Below are 13,389 nucleotides of genomic sequence, written 5' to 3'. Positions count from 1 at the left end.
TCTTAAAATCCGAGAAATAGATGCATTATCCCTTTTTAGGAAGGCTCTAGGACTCACATCCATATTTTAGTGACCTAGGATTTGTACTCAAGTCTCTGAATACAAAGCTCGTGCATTTTACATTATACCACATAACCTTCTGAAGGATTTAACAGCCAGCTCACCCGAATTTAGACATAGTAATTTGAACATGACCACTTCGCAGTACACATACTAACTGAATCAAGGATGCGTCATTGGAATACTTTTTGCTTTGCTATAAAAACAACAGTGCACAAATTAGTACAGTGCCTGACATCTAGTGTGCTTGCTCTCAATCACGTTCAGTAAGTTGAATCTATCGATGAGAGAGGGCCATGTGTTTTGTTGTTTGTCAGGTTTAGTTTATGGGCTCTAGCGATGGTGGCTACTTTGATTTTACTCTGACTTGACAATTCAAATGTATATTATATTCCACAAATATAAGTTTGTTGCACTAAATAACAAATAGTTACATAAACCTGGTATAATAACAGCTCTCCCAGGCTTCCCTGGTGGTGCAGTGCTTAAGAATCCGCCTGCCAATGCAGGGGACATGGGTTCGAGCCCTGGTCGGGGAAGATCCCACATGCCACGGAGCAACTAAGCCCGTGAGCCGCAACTACTGAGCCTGCGTGCCACAACTACTGAAGCCCGTGCGCCTAGAGCCCATGCTCTGCAACAAGAGAAGCTACCGCAATGAGAAACCTGCGCACCGCAATGAAGAGTAGCCCCCCCTCGCTGCAGCTAGAGAAAGCCTGTGTGCAGCAATGAAGTCCCAACACAGCCAAAAATAAAAATAAATAAATAAAATTTAAAAATAACAGCTTTCCCAAAATATCTTTGGTCTACGTAAAAAAAAAAAAAAAAAAAAAAAAAAGGTCAACTTGGAATAGGCACGCATTGTGCCCCCATCCAAATATATGAATAACTGAATTATGAATTGTGAATAATTATGCCAAAAGGTTACTAACTAGTTCAAGTGGTGAGTCACTTGAATATTATGGAATTCTATGTAGAGCACCAAGGAATGTGAATATCCTAAACTGAAAATGTCTAATTATGATTATGTACTAAGTCAGATTCAATTTTATGCAAGATTATTACAAAGAAGCAGTTGTCAGTGTTTTGAAATAAAAATCATGGAAGAAAAATCAACATTAATGTTCTATTAAGTTGGGTTTTTTGCCCTAGGAATTAAGCCCTCTCACTGCTCCAGCATTATAACATCTTTGTCCAGTTCCAGGATGATGGGAACCTAGTCTAAACATGATCCTTTCAGCAACTCATATTTTCTGGAAATCCACATGAAATCAAATTGATATAAATATTTATGCATGTGTTTGAGATACTAGGACATCTCACTATTTTTTAATCCTCAGTTGAACTTTTTCCCAAATGGATACTTGTTTTGTCTTTGATCCTTTCTATATCCTATGATCAGATTTTGATAAAACAGGCATGGGGATGCACCTAGATAATTAAGTAATTGTGTATAATTTGGAAAGCTGGGGATTGTATAAACCATACCTAATAATAGACTATTTTGATCCTATCTTGACCCTAGAACTTAGGTCTCAGGAAGTTATAATCTATGATGATGTGGACATAAATGAAAAAAAGTCAAAGTAAGTCAATTTACCGCATTGGTCATCCCTACTGATTTTTAACCCATTTCCTGATGCTTTGTTAAATATGGTCACAGGGCCATCCCTTCAGATCCTTGGTTACTGGGTGAAAAGTCAAGTTGTGATATATTGCCCCCACTAGGAAAGGAAAATAATGAGTAACGTAGATGACCTAACAGTGGTAGGTGATTCAAAACTCACTGGAGCTTTGTTTCTTACCTTTGAATCTATAGACTTGAAACTCATTTCAACAAAACAAATACTTATTTAAATGCCTCCTGTGGAAGATGGCAAGCACCACCTGACAGAACCTCTGTTCTCAAGGCCTAAATAACTAAAATCTATCAAAAAAGAGAAACCATCCTGAAACTCAGTACCCTTTCTCTAGCTACTTATTATCTGTCCTTTCCCTCTCAACTAAATGGTTGCAAATAAAGGTCTCCTCTGCTCATCTTGGATACATCTTTCCAAGCTCACTGCAAATGGGGTTCTGTTCCACCATGACAGCGGACTTGTTTTTGGTAAGGTCACTAATAACTTCTTTGTTAAATCCAGTGGATCCATGTAAGTCCTTATTATACTTGGCTTCTTTGTAATATCTTAAATTGTTGATCATGCCATCCTTCAAAGGAAAAAAATATTAACTTTTCCCCAGGTTTCTATGTTATCATTATTTCTTATTCTTCATCTTTGGCTGTTGCTCCTCCTGTTTGGTTGGTTAGTTTTGGTTTTGTGTGCATGTATGTGTTCTAATTCTGCCATTCATTTCTTTAAAAATTATGTGTTTCTCAGATTTCCTGTATCAGTTCTCTTCCCTTCTTCCTTTATATATTCTTGAATGGTCTCATCTACATCTAGGGCTTTAATTACAATCACTATAGTAAAGATATCAAAATTTACAATTTTGAGGTCAGATTTCTCTCTTCCACTTTAATAAGCCTGCTAGATAACTCTGTTTGAAACTCAGAATTCCATAATAACTCATAATCTCAACTGTCCCCATCCAAATATGATCCCTTTCTTCTAATCTCTATGTTGGTGATTGTTTCAATAAACACACAGTTCCTCAAACCAAAACACTAGGCATTCGTTGTCCTTGACTCCTCCTCCTCTTGTGCCCTGCACCCTCTTCTGTTTAAATAATTCTCAAAATGTTCCTGCTTCCCCATCCCCACTGCACAGCCACATGAAGGCACTCATTGCTTCTCAGCTGGATCATTGCAATGACTTCCTGAATGGCCACCTCACCTCCACTTCAGTTTATTTTCCAAACTTTCTAAAATACAAATAGGATCATGTCACAAAACCCACCATTCACCAGCTTAAAAATGGTTAGTGGTTGTCCATTGCTCTCAAAATGAAATCCAAACTGCTTAAGAAGACATAAAATTCATTATTGATCCAGCTGCTGGCAAACTCTCAGCCTCAGCTGTACTTCCCACTCACTCACCATTCCTGTGTTCCATCCATACTGTACATTTGGGTGTTCCTTGAACTCTTCAAGCTTTCCAGCATTTCTAAACCTTCACATTTGTTCCAACTTCTTCAATTCATTCAACAAATATTTACTGAGCATGTACTATATGCCAGACACTATGCTAAGTGTTGGTATAAAGCAGTGAATGAAACAGATGTAATTCCTATTCCTATCTGATTGGAGAGACAGATAAATAAATAAATTAAAAAATCTATAATTAAACATAGGAATTTGATTGCTTTGGACATTTTGAAAGAGAGTGGACATATGGTATGTGTGTTGGAAGGAGATTGATAGTCATTTTAAAGTAGGTATCTGGGGAAGGCCTTTCCAAGGAGGTGAGAATTTAAGAACAAAAGAATTGTTCTGTCTGTAACACAGTTTGCCATGCTTTTTGCTTGGTTGACTATTTTATCCTTCATTATTTAAAACTGAATTCAGATTTTGCTTTCCCCAGGAAGTCCTCTCTGAGCTTATCTATTTCAGTTAGGTCCCCCTTTTTATCAGAACATTCTTTTCACAGTTATATTCGTCTTATTTCTTGCCTGTCTCCTCCTCTAGATGGGAACTCCCTGAGGTAGGGGCTGTGGCTTTCTGATCTCTATCATGTGGCCTCATACCAAAGCATAGTTTGTTAAATCAGATGACAAAGAAGGACCCGCCTCCAAAAAATGTGCAAAATAATTTGGAAGCTCAGAATTGGTAGACATTTCCATTATTTAGGGGATCAGAAAAGTCTCTGTGCCAAGTTAAAGAAGCAAGGATAGGAAACATTTTGACAGCTGGAGATTGGGGTTGAGAGAGAGAGAGAAGCAGGGAAGGTTTGCTGGGGGGAGAGGGGTGGACAGCTGTGTAAATGGAAAACAAGTGTGTTTGGGAAGTTTCACTGGACCATAAGGCATGTGATCAAGAAAGTGGGTTTTACGAGCAGGAAATGCAATTTGGCAGGAGATGGAGAGGAGAGCCCTGGAATATAAAATTAGAGTTAAGAATGAATTCTTTCTTAAAAATAAATTATATGATATTTGTAAAAATGAAAATAAGAAACATGTAAGTTTAAAGCAAGATAAAACAAATTTCCCTCAACCCATAACTCAACTTCAGAACCAGAACATATCCAGTGCCTTGGTTTCTCTACCTTGTGCACATCCCTTGGTCTATCTCATTGCCTTCCCCCAAGGTAAACACTCTCCTACATTTCACGTCTTTCACTTCCTGTTCAAAACCAAAATACTGTTATCAAACACAGGTGATAAAAATATATTGTTTCATTAGGGATTTTAACATTGTAAAAATGGTATGTTGTAGATAGAATTCTGCAACTTTATTTTTACTCAAAATCCATCCTTTTTTAAGCCACTATTAATTTATTCATTTTTACTGTTCTACAATATTCTATTTTATGTACATATCACAATTTATCCATTTTCTTGTGAGTACTGGGGTAGTTCCATATTTTTTGCACTTTTGAACAATACTGCTATAAATATTCTTATTTATATGTATACTTAGATGGGAAAATAATGCAAATTTTATAGGGAATGAAAATTCATAAGAAAATGCCAACTTGTTTTCCACAGAAAAATAGGCAAAAGATATGAACAGGTCTTCTATAGAAAGAAAGACATGAGGGGTGAATAAACATATTAAAAGAGGTTCAACATTGTTAGTAATGAAGGTAATGCAAATTAATACCACAATGAGATAGTATCTTATACCCAATAAATTGGTAAAAATTAAGAATTCTTTCTGTGTTGTTGGTGAGAATGTGGATCAGTATTCCCTTTAAATACTGCTGGGAAGAGTGTAAATTGGTACAACCACTTTGGAAAATAAGCTGGCATTTTCTTATGAATTTGCATTCCCTATAAAATTTGCATTTATTGTATTTTCCCTTCTAAGTATACACGTGATTTATGATTGTTGCTTTCTATATCTTTAAAGAAATCTTTATCCCAAGATCATATGATATTCTCCCATATTTTCTTCTAAAACTGTTAACTTTTTGGCTTTTACACATAAGCCTTAGATCTACCTGGAACTGATTTTGGCATTTTTAGTGAAGTAGAGATCCAATTAAATTTTATTCCACGTGGGTAAATGTTCTAGCATGATTAATTGCATAGCCCCTATTTTCCCCATTTCTACAATGCCATCTTTGTCATACTAAGTTTCCAAAAATCTGAAGATCTGTTTCCATGCTCTGTATTCTATTTGTCATTTTTTTTAACATCTTTATTGGAGTATAATTGCTTTACAATGTTGTTAGTTTCTGCTGTATAACAAAGTGAGTCAGCCATACGTATACATATATCCCCATATCCCCTCCCTCTTTCGTCTCCCTCCCACTCTCCCTATCCCACCCCTCTAGGTGGTCACAAACACCCAGCTGATCTCCCTGTGCTATGCAGCTGCTTCCCACTAGCTAACTATTTTACATTTGGTAGTGTATATATGTCAATGCCACTCTCTCACTTCATCCCAGCTTACCCTTCCCCCTCCCCGTGTGTCATTTCTATCTTAATTGAATTGTGATCTGGAAAAGTAGTTGATACAGTATTAGTACACTGAGGAAGTAGCTGATATCAGTACTTTGACATATTCTGTGACATGATTCATGCCTAGTATGGTCAATTTTTATAAATGTTCCATGTGTACTTTAGAAAAATATGACTTCTCTAATTGTTTGATACAAGGATCAACTTATGTCCTTTAAATCAAATATTTGGCTTGGCCAAAAAGTTCGTTCAGGCTTTTCTACTGTTACGGAAAAACCCAAACGAATTTTTTGGCCAACACAATACGTGTTAATTCTCTTAATAAAATCGTTTATAGATTTATGGATTTTTAGATGCTTGATTCATTAATATATGAAAGAAGTGGCTTGAAATCTCACAGAAAGATGGTAGATATGTCAGTTTCTTCCAAAAGTTCTATTATTTTTTTCTTTATATATTCTAAGGCTCTTTTATTAGTTGCATACAAAATTTTAAATATCTTCTGCTGAATTAAATGTTTCTTTTTCGGTCGTAGCCATCTCCATCCCCCCTAATATCAATACTATTAATAACAAAAATAATACTTATGTAGGTCTTACTGTGAGTCAGTCACTGTTTTTAGATTTAACATGTATTAACTCATTCAATCTTCACAACAATTGTGAAGTAGATACTATTATTATACAAATTTTGTAGAAGAGAGGTAGAGACACAGAGGTGAAGTTATTTGCCCAAGCTCATAGTGCCAGTAAGTGGTAGAACCAGGATTAAAACCCAGCAACTAGACTCCCAATCCATTCTCTTTCTACAACACTAAGCTAATTTCCTAGTGATGCTTTGTCTTAAAGTCTAATTTGCCCAATCTTATACCTACCTGACCTTTCTTTTAGTTAGTATTTCCCTAGGATACATTTTTGATCCTTTTTCTGATTTCCATATTCTTGTTCAATGTGTCTTATATAAATAGCATAGAGCTGAACTGGCTTTTAAAAATATCTAACATGACGATATGTCTTAACTCCTACCTTGCCCTAATGTAAAGTTTAATCTGAAATATTGTGGTGCTGATAGCATTTTCCTCAGGACAGACTTATCTTCTGTGCTTGCATACTGCTTACTGCTCTCTGTCTGGTTTCAGTTTATTCGCTGGGGGCTATTAAGGTATAACGTACAGGACTTAATCTAAGTGTAAAGTGTGGCAATTTGTTAAAACAAAACAAAAAAACCTTTATCCAGGATCTAGCAGTTTTGTACTGGGAGGGCCCTACCAGAAAATTCTTTTGCCCTACTGCCAAATAAGGAAGTCCAGAACTATGGGCAAGAGGACAATATAATCAGAGCCACACTTCAGGAAGAGTAACTAGACCTAGACCCTTCTGCAGAATGCTTTGGAGGGAAGGTCGGAAGTAGAACATTTGTTAGAATATTGTTAAAGGTGCTCAGGTGAAAGATGATCAAAATGTGTTTTGCGGTGGTGAAAAAAATGAAGAAGATATTTTAAGATTAAATGATATTTACCAAGTCACTTAACCCTATCAAAATCTGACCAATTTCTTTTTCATGTGATAGAGTAAATCTTCTGTAGTTTGGCCTCAGAGAAATCAATTATTAAAGACATTTGTAGCAGATGGAACACTGATGGAAAATAGCAGAATTTGGGATAGGAAGGGAGATGGAAGATGATATCTGAGTTCTTGTCAGCTTGGGTAGTTTGCATGTCATGTCCTGGTACGTATTAGGTTGAAGAGATGCCTAAACAACTCTGGATTAAATTGCTGCTAGACAATCCGGACCTCTGATTTTCATTTCCTTTTGTTCATTAGAATTTCCCCTAGAGAGTCAGCAAGGGAAGGAAGAAGAGGGGGATCTTGAAAAAGACACTGGAACAGCTTCTACAACCTGGTCCCAGTGGGCCCTATGGCATGTCATGTTACTTCTCTGAATCTTAGTTTCTTAACCTGTGATACGGCAAAAAAACAATCCTCATCCTGCCAAATTAATTAAGCTCTCTAACTAGATCCCTATAAAAGCTAAAATAAGTTGACAAAGAGTTGACCATAATGGTCACATGGCTGGCATGGGTAAAAATTGGTATGACTTTTCTGAAAATAATATATTGTTTTATAATCATTAAAGAAAATAAACTGTTAAGCAGGCATTTGCTTTGCCTATTCCCTCCCCTCACAGCTATAGCTCCTGCCTAACAAGTCCATGCACAAGTTCTCATTGAACACTTGCTCTGTGCCTAGCACTGTGCTGAGCTTGTGGTAGATATATCTGGAATGTGTGTCTGGATCCCATCTTTTGGGAACCTAAAGTGAAGAGATAAAACGAGTGAACATCAGACAATTAGAAAAGAAGTAACTGCTGAGCTCTTTGTTATAGACTCCAAAGGCAACAGACATTGAGAAAAGAGAGTGATCGGAGATCCCTAGATGAGTCCTGGAAGTCTTCTTAAAAGCTTTCCCTAAGCTGCATCTTTCCTTTTTATTGAAGTACAGTTGATTTACAATATTGTGTTAGTTTCAGGTGTACAGCACACTGATCCAGTTATTTTTTCTGATTATATTCCATTATAGGTTATTATGATATTGAATATAATTTCTTGTGCTATACAGTAAATCCTTGCTGCTTATCTATTTTATGTATAGTAGTTTGTATCTGTTAAACCCATATTCCTAGGCCTCATCTTTAATGCTGGTCAGATGCTGAGTCCCTGATATTCTGTTGGACCTTGTGACCATAATCTGAAAGGAATTGTGACACAATGTCACTGAAAAAATTTTAAATTCCTCTGACGTAATATTCTTGTGGTTATAACTTACCCAGTGAAAAGCTGTGTTCTGATGTGCAGACACCATAGACATACAGATGGTTGACAGAGGAAGGGCCAGTTTTGCTCACATCAATGATGAACATATTGGTTACTTTGTCATACCAGCAAAGTAACGTTTTAAAGCAGCTGGCATGATGAAAGACCATAGACTTTGGAGTCAAACACACTTGGATTCAAAGTCACTGGGTTCAAAGCCACTATTTCTGTGACCATAATAAGTTACCTAGATCATCTCTTTCCCCCTTTGTAAAACTTTATGAAGGACTACTTTAAAGGACTGTTGTAATACTTCCTGTAAAAACCACATTAGTTAACATATGTTAATATGTTATGCCTAGCATAAGACTTGACACATAAGTGCTCAAAAAAATTAGTTCTTTCTGTAATACCCTCTCTCCTCTCTGCATCCTTTTCTGCTAATGCTAAATACTAGTTGGATTAGTCTTGTCCCACAGTGAAGGTCCATTTTATCATTCACGTTTTAGAGGTGAAGAAACTGAGGCTCAGAAAGGAGAGGAAGTGTGATTATAAGCAGGTTGATCTCTTGCTTCTGGCTTCAAATTTTTTTTTAATTTAATTTTTATTTTATATTGGGGTATAATTGATTTACAATGTTGTATTAGTTTCAGGTGTACAGCAAAGTGATTCAGTTATACAGATACATATATCCATTCTTTTTCAGATTCTGGCTTCAAATTTGGATTGCCACAGATCAGGCGTTGGCAAGCTATGGCCTGGGGGCCAAATATGGCCGGCCACTTGTTATTGTAAATACAGGTGCAATAGCAGAGTTGAGTAGTAGTTGAGTAGTTGAGTAGTAGAGATGGCATGGCTTGCAAAGCCTAAAATATTTACTCTCTGGCCTTGCCATAGATTATCAAAATATACTTCTAGATGACTTTTTAATTTTTAATTTTTTGGTAAAACACAGTTGCCCAGAAAGTACTGATTGTTCCGTAAGGGTTTTAGTTCAATCTTAATTTACTTGCTCAAAATATTTTCCTTCTCAGTGATGAAGATAAACTAAAAACTTGGAAGCCCAAGTTTTTGATATCAAAGGAAAAAAAAGAGAAAAATGGTGCTAAAGAATCAGAAAGGTAAGCACAAATGTACACTTAAATTACAGCTTATCTGCTGCGATTTATACCTCTTACTAGCTGTGTGACCTTGGGCAGGTCATTAAATTTGATTTTCAGGTTCCTCATCTACAGAATGAGAATATTAACACCTACGTTATAGTACAACTGAGAGGATTAAAAGAGAAAAAGAATATGAAAATGTAAAGTGTCACACACATTTATCTTTATCATTCCTGCTTTTGGTGGATAGGGAGCAAGAGAAGAATTCTAGCCAGTCCTTATCAAATGATGAAAAATTTCCAGTCTTCCTTTGGGCTGTAGGAACTTTTCCCCGGTAAGACAGAACTTAAATAATACACCAATTGGAACTTAAATGATGCTTTGAGAAGAGAAACTAGGTATCATATAGTAAGACTGATTTCCCTAAAATACAATATAATTCTAGTTATTACTACATTAGCGTTAGAAATTTAAAAAAATGTTTTATTGACTCAAGATCTCACCTTTATTCATGTGATTCAAATTCCCAGTTGGCTTGGTGGGGTGGTGATGCTTTTTACTATCTCTGATGGTCACTTAGTGCTCTCTGTGCTTCAGTCTTCTCAGTTGCTGGGATATGGGGCAGGAGATGAGGCACTTTGTTTAATAAGTGTCTTGGGGAAATCCTTGTCTAAACCGTCACTGAGCTGGGAACACTGCATGGTCTGTCTGCTCTGGGAAATCTGCCTAGAAAAGTCCTACACGGGCACCCCAAAAGAAATCAGACATCAGTCTATACCAAATTTAAACTCAGAGGATGGCATAGGATGGCCCTTTCCTTAAGTTTGTTTTAAGTTTAGACTTGATGTAATTTATTTTTCCCAAGTTGGAAAGATGTATTCATTAGATGAGAAGAGCATCTTTCTACCTTAAACTTCACACTTTTACTTTTGTGTAGCATAACAAAACAGAATTCCAAGAGATGAAATAACAGTGAAATTGTTTACCTTCCCCACCCCAAAGAAAGCTTTCTAGTATTTTAATGTCTATACATAAGTCTTTTTAGGAAACAATCTTCTCGTGCTTTTTTACTTCTTACAACAGACTGATATAATGGTTTACTTTTTTTCTCAACTGAGTAAATTTGAAAATGCAATATTGAGTCTACTATTATTCCTGTAAATTGATGTATCAATTTTCTGTGTTCTTTGTTCCTTTTTAAATGGTTTCTACCAACTTACTCTACCAATAAGAATTACTTTCTATATTAGTGCAACCCTTCTATTATCCCTTTATCAAAGATGATGACCAGTTTTCAGAGAAGTCTGGGGGAGGGTATCCCTGGTATAAAGACAGAGAAATGATAGCCCACCTTCTAAGATGTTCCATGTAGACTTTGAATGTATATGGAAAAGGGCAGCTGGAAAGGTAGGTTGGGGCCAGATTATAAAATGCCCTGTGTACCACACTAAGGAATTTGACTTTATCTTATAGGCAGTAGACACAGATTGAAAGGTTTTAAGCAAGAGAGTGACATGATCAATTAAATTTTAGAAAGATGACTCTGGAGGAAGGTATGCAGATAGATTTGAGGAAGGAGAGGCAACAGGAAGATGGTATAAAATTAAACACATAAAATTATATCTGAATTTATCCTGAAATAGAATGAGTTTATGGCTTTGGAAGCTTAGAGTTTTATTATAATACACGTCACTCTACCTGCATATTTCTGCCTGCTTATCTCCCAGGAATTTCTTCAAAACCAAGAAGCAAAACTTAGAAAAGAACAGAATGGAAAGAGAAGAAAAACTTTTTAGAGAAAGATTCAAGGTACGTTCTCCTCTGAAAGTAAAAATTAACAATAAGAGGAATTTCTTTTTTTAAAGATTCTATAAGTGTGTTGCACGTCTGCCTCACTGGGATTGACATGATCTTTTTTTTTTTTTTTTTAAAGAGCTCCTGACTTATTTATTTATTTATTTTTTTGGCTGTGTTGGGTCTTCGTTTCTATGCGAGGGCTTCCTCTAGTTGTGGCAAGCAGGGGCCACTCTTCATCGCGGTGCGCGGGCCTCTCACTATGACGGCCTCTCTTGTTGCGGAGCACAGGCTCCAGACGCGCAGGCTCAGTAGTTGTGGCTCACGGGCCTAGTTGCTCCGCGGCATGTGGGATCCTCCCAGACCAGGGCTCGAACCCGTGTCCCCTGCATTGGCAGGCAGATTCTCAACCACTGCACCACCAGGGAAGCCCCTTGACATGATCTTTGATTAAACATCTGATATGTTAATTTTTTCCTGATACATTTCTGTATTATCATGCCTTTGTACATGCTATTTCCTCTGCCTGGAAAAACTAAGTCATTCTTTAAGGCTCTGTTCAAATGTCACCCACGCTTCCCTAACTCAACCAGGCAAAGTTACTCCCTCAGCACATTTCATACATCTATTACACAGTATCTGTTATAACACTGATCAGGGATATTACTCTGTGTGTGTGTGTATTCTGAACTAAAGTCTTGAGTCCCTTCTGAAGAAGAGATTTTTGTCTTGTTCAAGTTTCCCCTCCAGCTCCCAACATAAAAATGGTCACACTAAATGATTAAAAACTTCTTTCATTTAGAGTCCACAGAGCATTTTTCTATAATTGCAAGGTTCAAACACTCCTCCCTTTTGATTTCATATACTGTCACAGTGAGAATTTATTAATTTTAAGAAACATACATTGAACACCTTCCATGTACCAGACATTGGAGTGAGAGAAAGTATGCACCCTGCTCATGGAATCTGTCCAAATTACTACTTTGCCTAAAATCTTTCAAAAGTTCCCCATGGCCAAATAGATAAAGATTAGGTTTCTTAACATGAGATATAAAGCTCTTCATGTCATGACCTTTGCTTGTCTTTCTGGTTTTATTTCCTGCCATTCTTCACCTTGCACTTTGTGTCTTGGCCACAAATTGTTCATAGTTCTGTTTCTTTCTTTTTTTCTTTTTAACATGAGGATCTTGAATCAGATGCGTATGTTTGATTTATTTATTTATTTATTTATTTATTTATTTATTTATTTATTTGGCTGTGTTGGGTCTTCGTTTCTGTGCGAGGGCTTTCTCTAGTTGTGGCAAGCGGGGGCCACTCTTCATCGCGATACGCGGGCCTCTCACTATCGCGGCCTCTCTTGTTGCAGAGCACAGGCTCCAGACGCGCAGGCTCAGTAGTTGTGGCTCACAGGCCTCGTTGCTCTGAGGCATGTGGGATCTTCCCAGACCAGGGCTCGAACCCGTGTCCCCTGCATTAGCAGGCAGATTCTCAACCACTGCGCCACCAGGGAAGCCCAATAGTTCTGTTTCTTGAATGAACATCTACCTTTATCCTTGTCCTGCTATTTCCTTCCTCTAGGCATTTATCTGGTCTGTTCCAACTGTCTGGTGTACACTTGCTACTTTTCTCCATCTGACTAGCTCCTATTCATTTATGATGACCTAATTGAGGCATCTCCTCTAGGAACCCACACTTCTTGATTAAAGAAATTACATACCTATACATACGTATATACCTGAGCAAACCTCTAGCTTATCACAAAATATTAGCATTATTGCAATTACATGTTCATCAATTAAACTATGAGCTCCTGGAGGACAAGGGTATATGATCTATCTTTCTATCCATACACAGAGCAGAATAGGAGTACCTAACACTGTGTAAATATCCAAAAACGTTTTTGGACTGAACTAACATAGGAACATACACAAATCCCTCATAATCATTAATAAATTCTGCTTGGACCAAAGCTGATTAGGGTTACTGTATCTAGGAATTGTGATATGAAATTATTTACTGCAATCTGTGACGTTATTTGATTAGCTGAAAAACAAGTGTG

The 13,389-nt window shown here is 36.9% G+C and overlaps 1 protein-coding gene across 2 annotated transcripts in view; it reads left to right on the top strand.

Moving 5' to 3' along the window:
• The window catches only part of FYB2 (FYN binding protein 2), a 133,434-nt gene that overhangs the window by 116,668 nt on the left and 3,377 nt on the right, over positions 1–13,389 (top strand). For both annotated transcript variants that reach the window (XM_057542787.1, XM_057542785.1), the window contains exons 15-17: positions 1,586–1,646; positions 9,468–9,554; positions 11,264–11,345. In XM_057542787.1, coding sequence (XP_057398770.1) covers positions 1,586–1,646; positions 9,468–9,554; positions 11,264–11,345 — 230 coding nt within the window. The remainder of the gene's footprint in view (positions 1–1,585; positions 1,647–9,467; positions 9,555–11,263; positions 11,346–13,389) is intronic.

The sequence above is a fragment of the Balaenoptera acutorostrata genome, chromosome 1 (assembly GCF_949987535.1).
Source record: "Balaenoptera acutorostrata chromosome 1, mBalAcu1.1, whole genome shotgun sequence".
NCBI lineage: Eukaryota > Metazoa > Chordata > Mammalia > Artiodactyla > Balaenopteridae > Balaenoptera > Balaenoptera acutorostrata.
The sequence above is the reverse complement of the archived record's forward strand: the minus strand, read 5'-3'. Positions and strand labels throughout refer to the sequence as shown.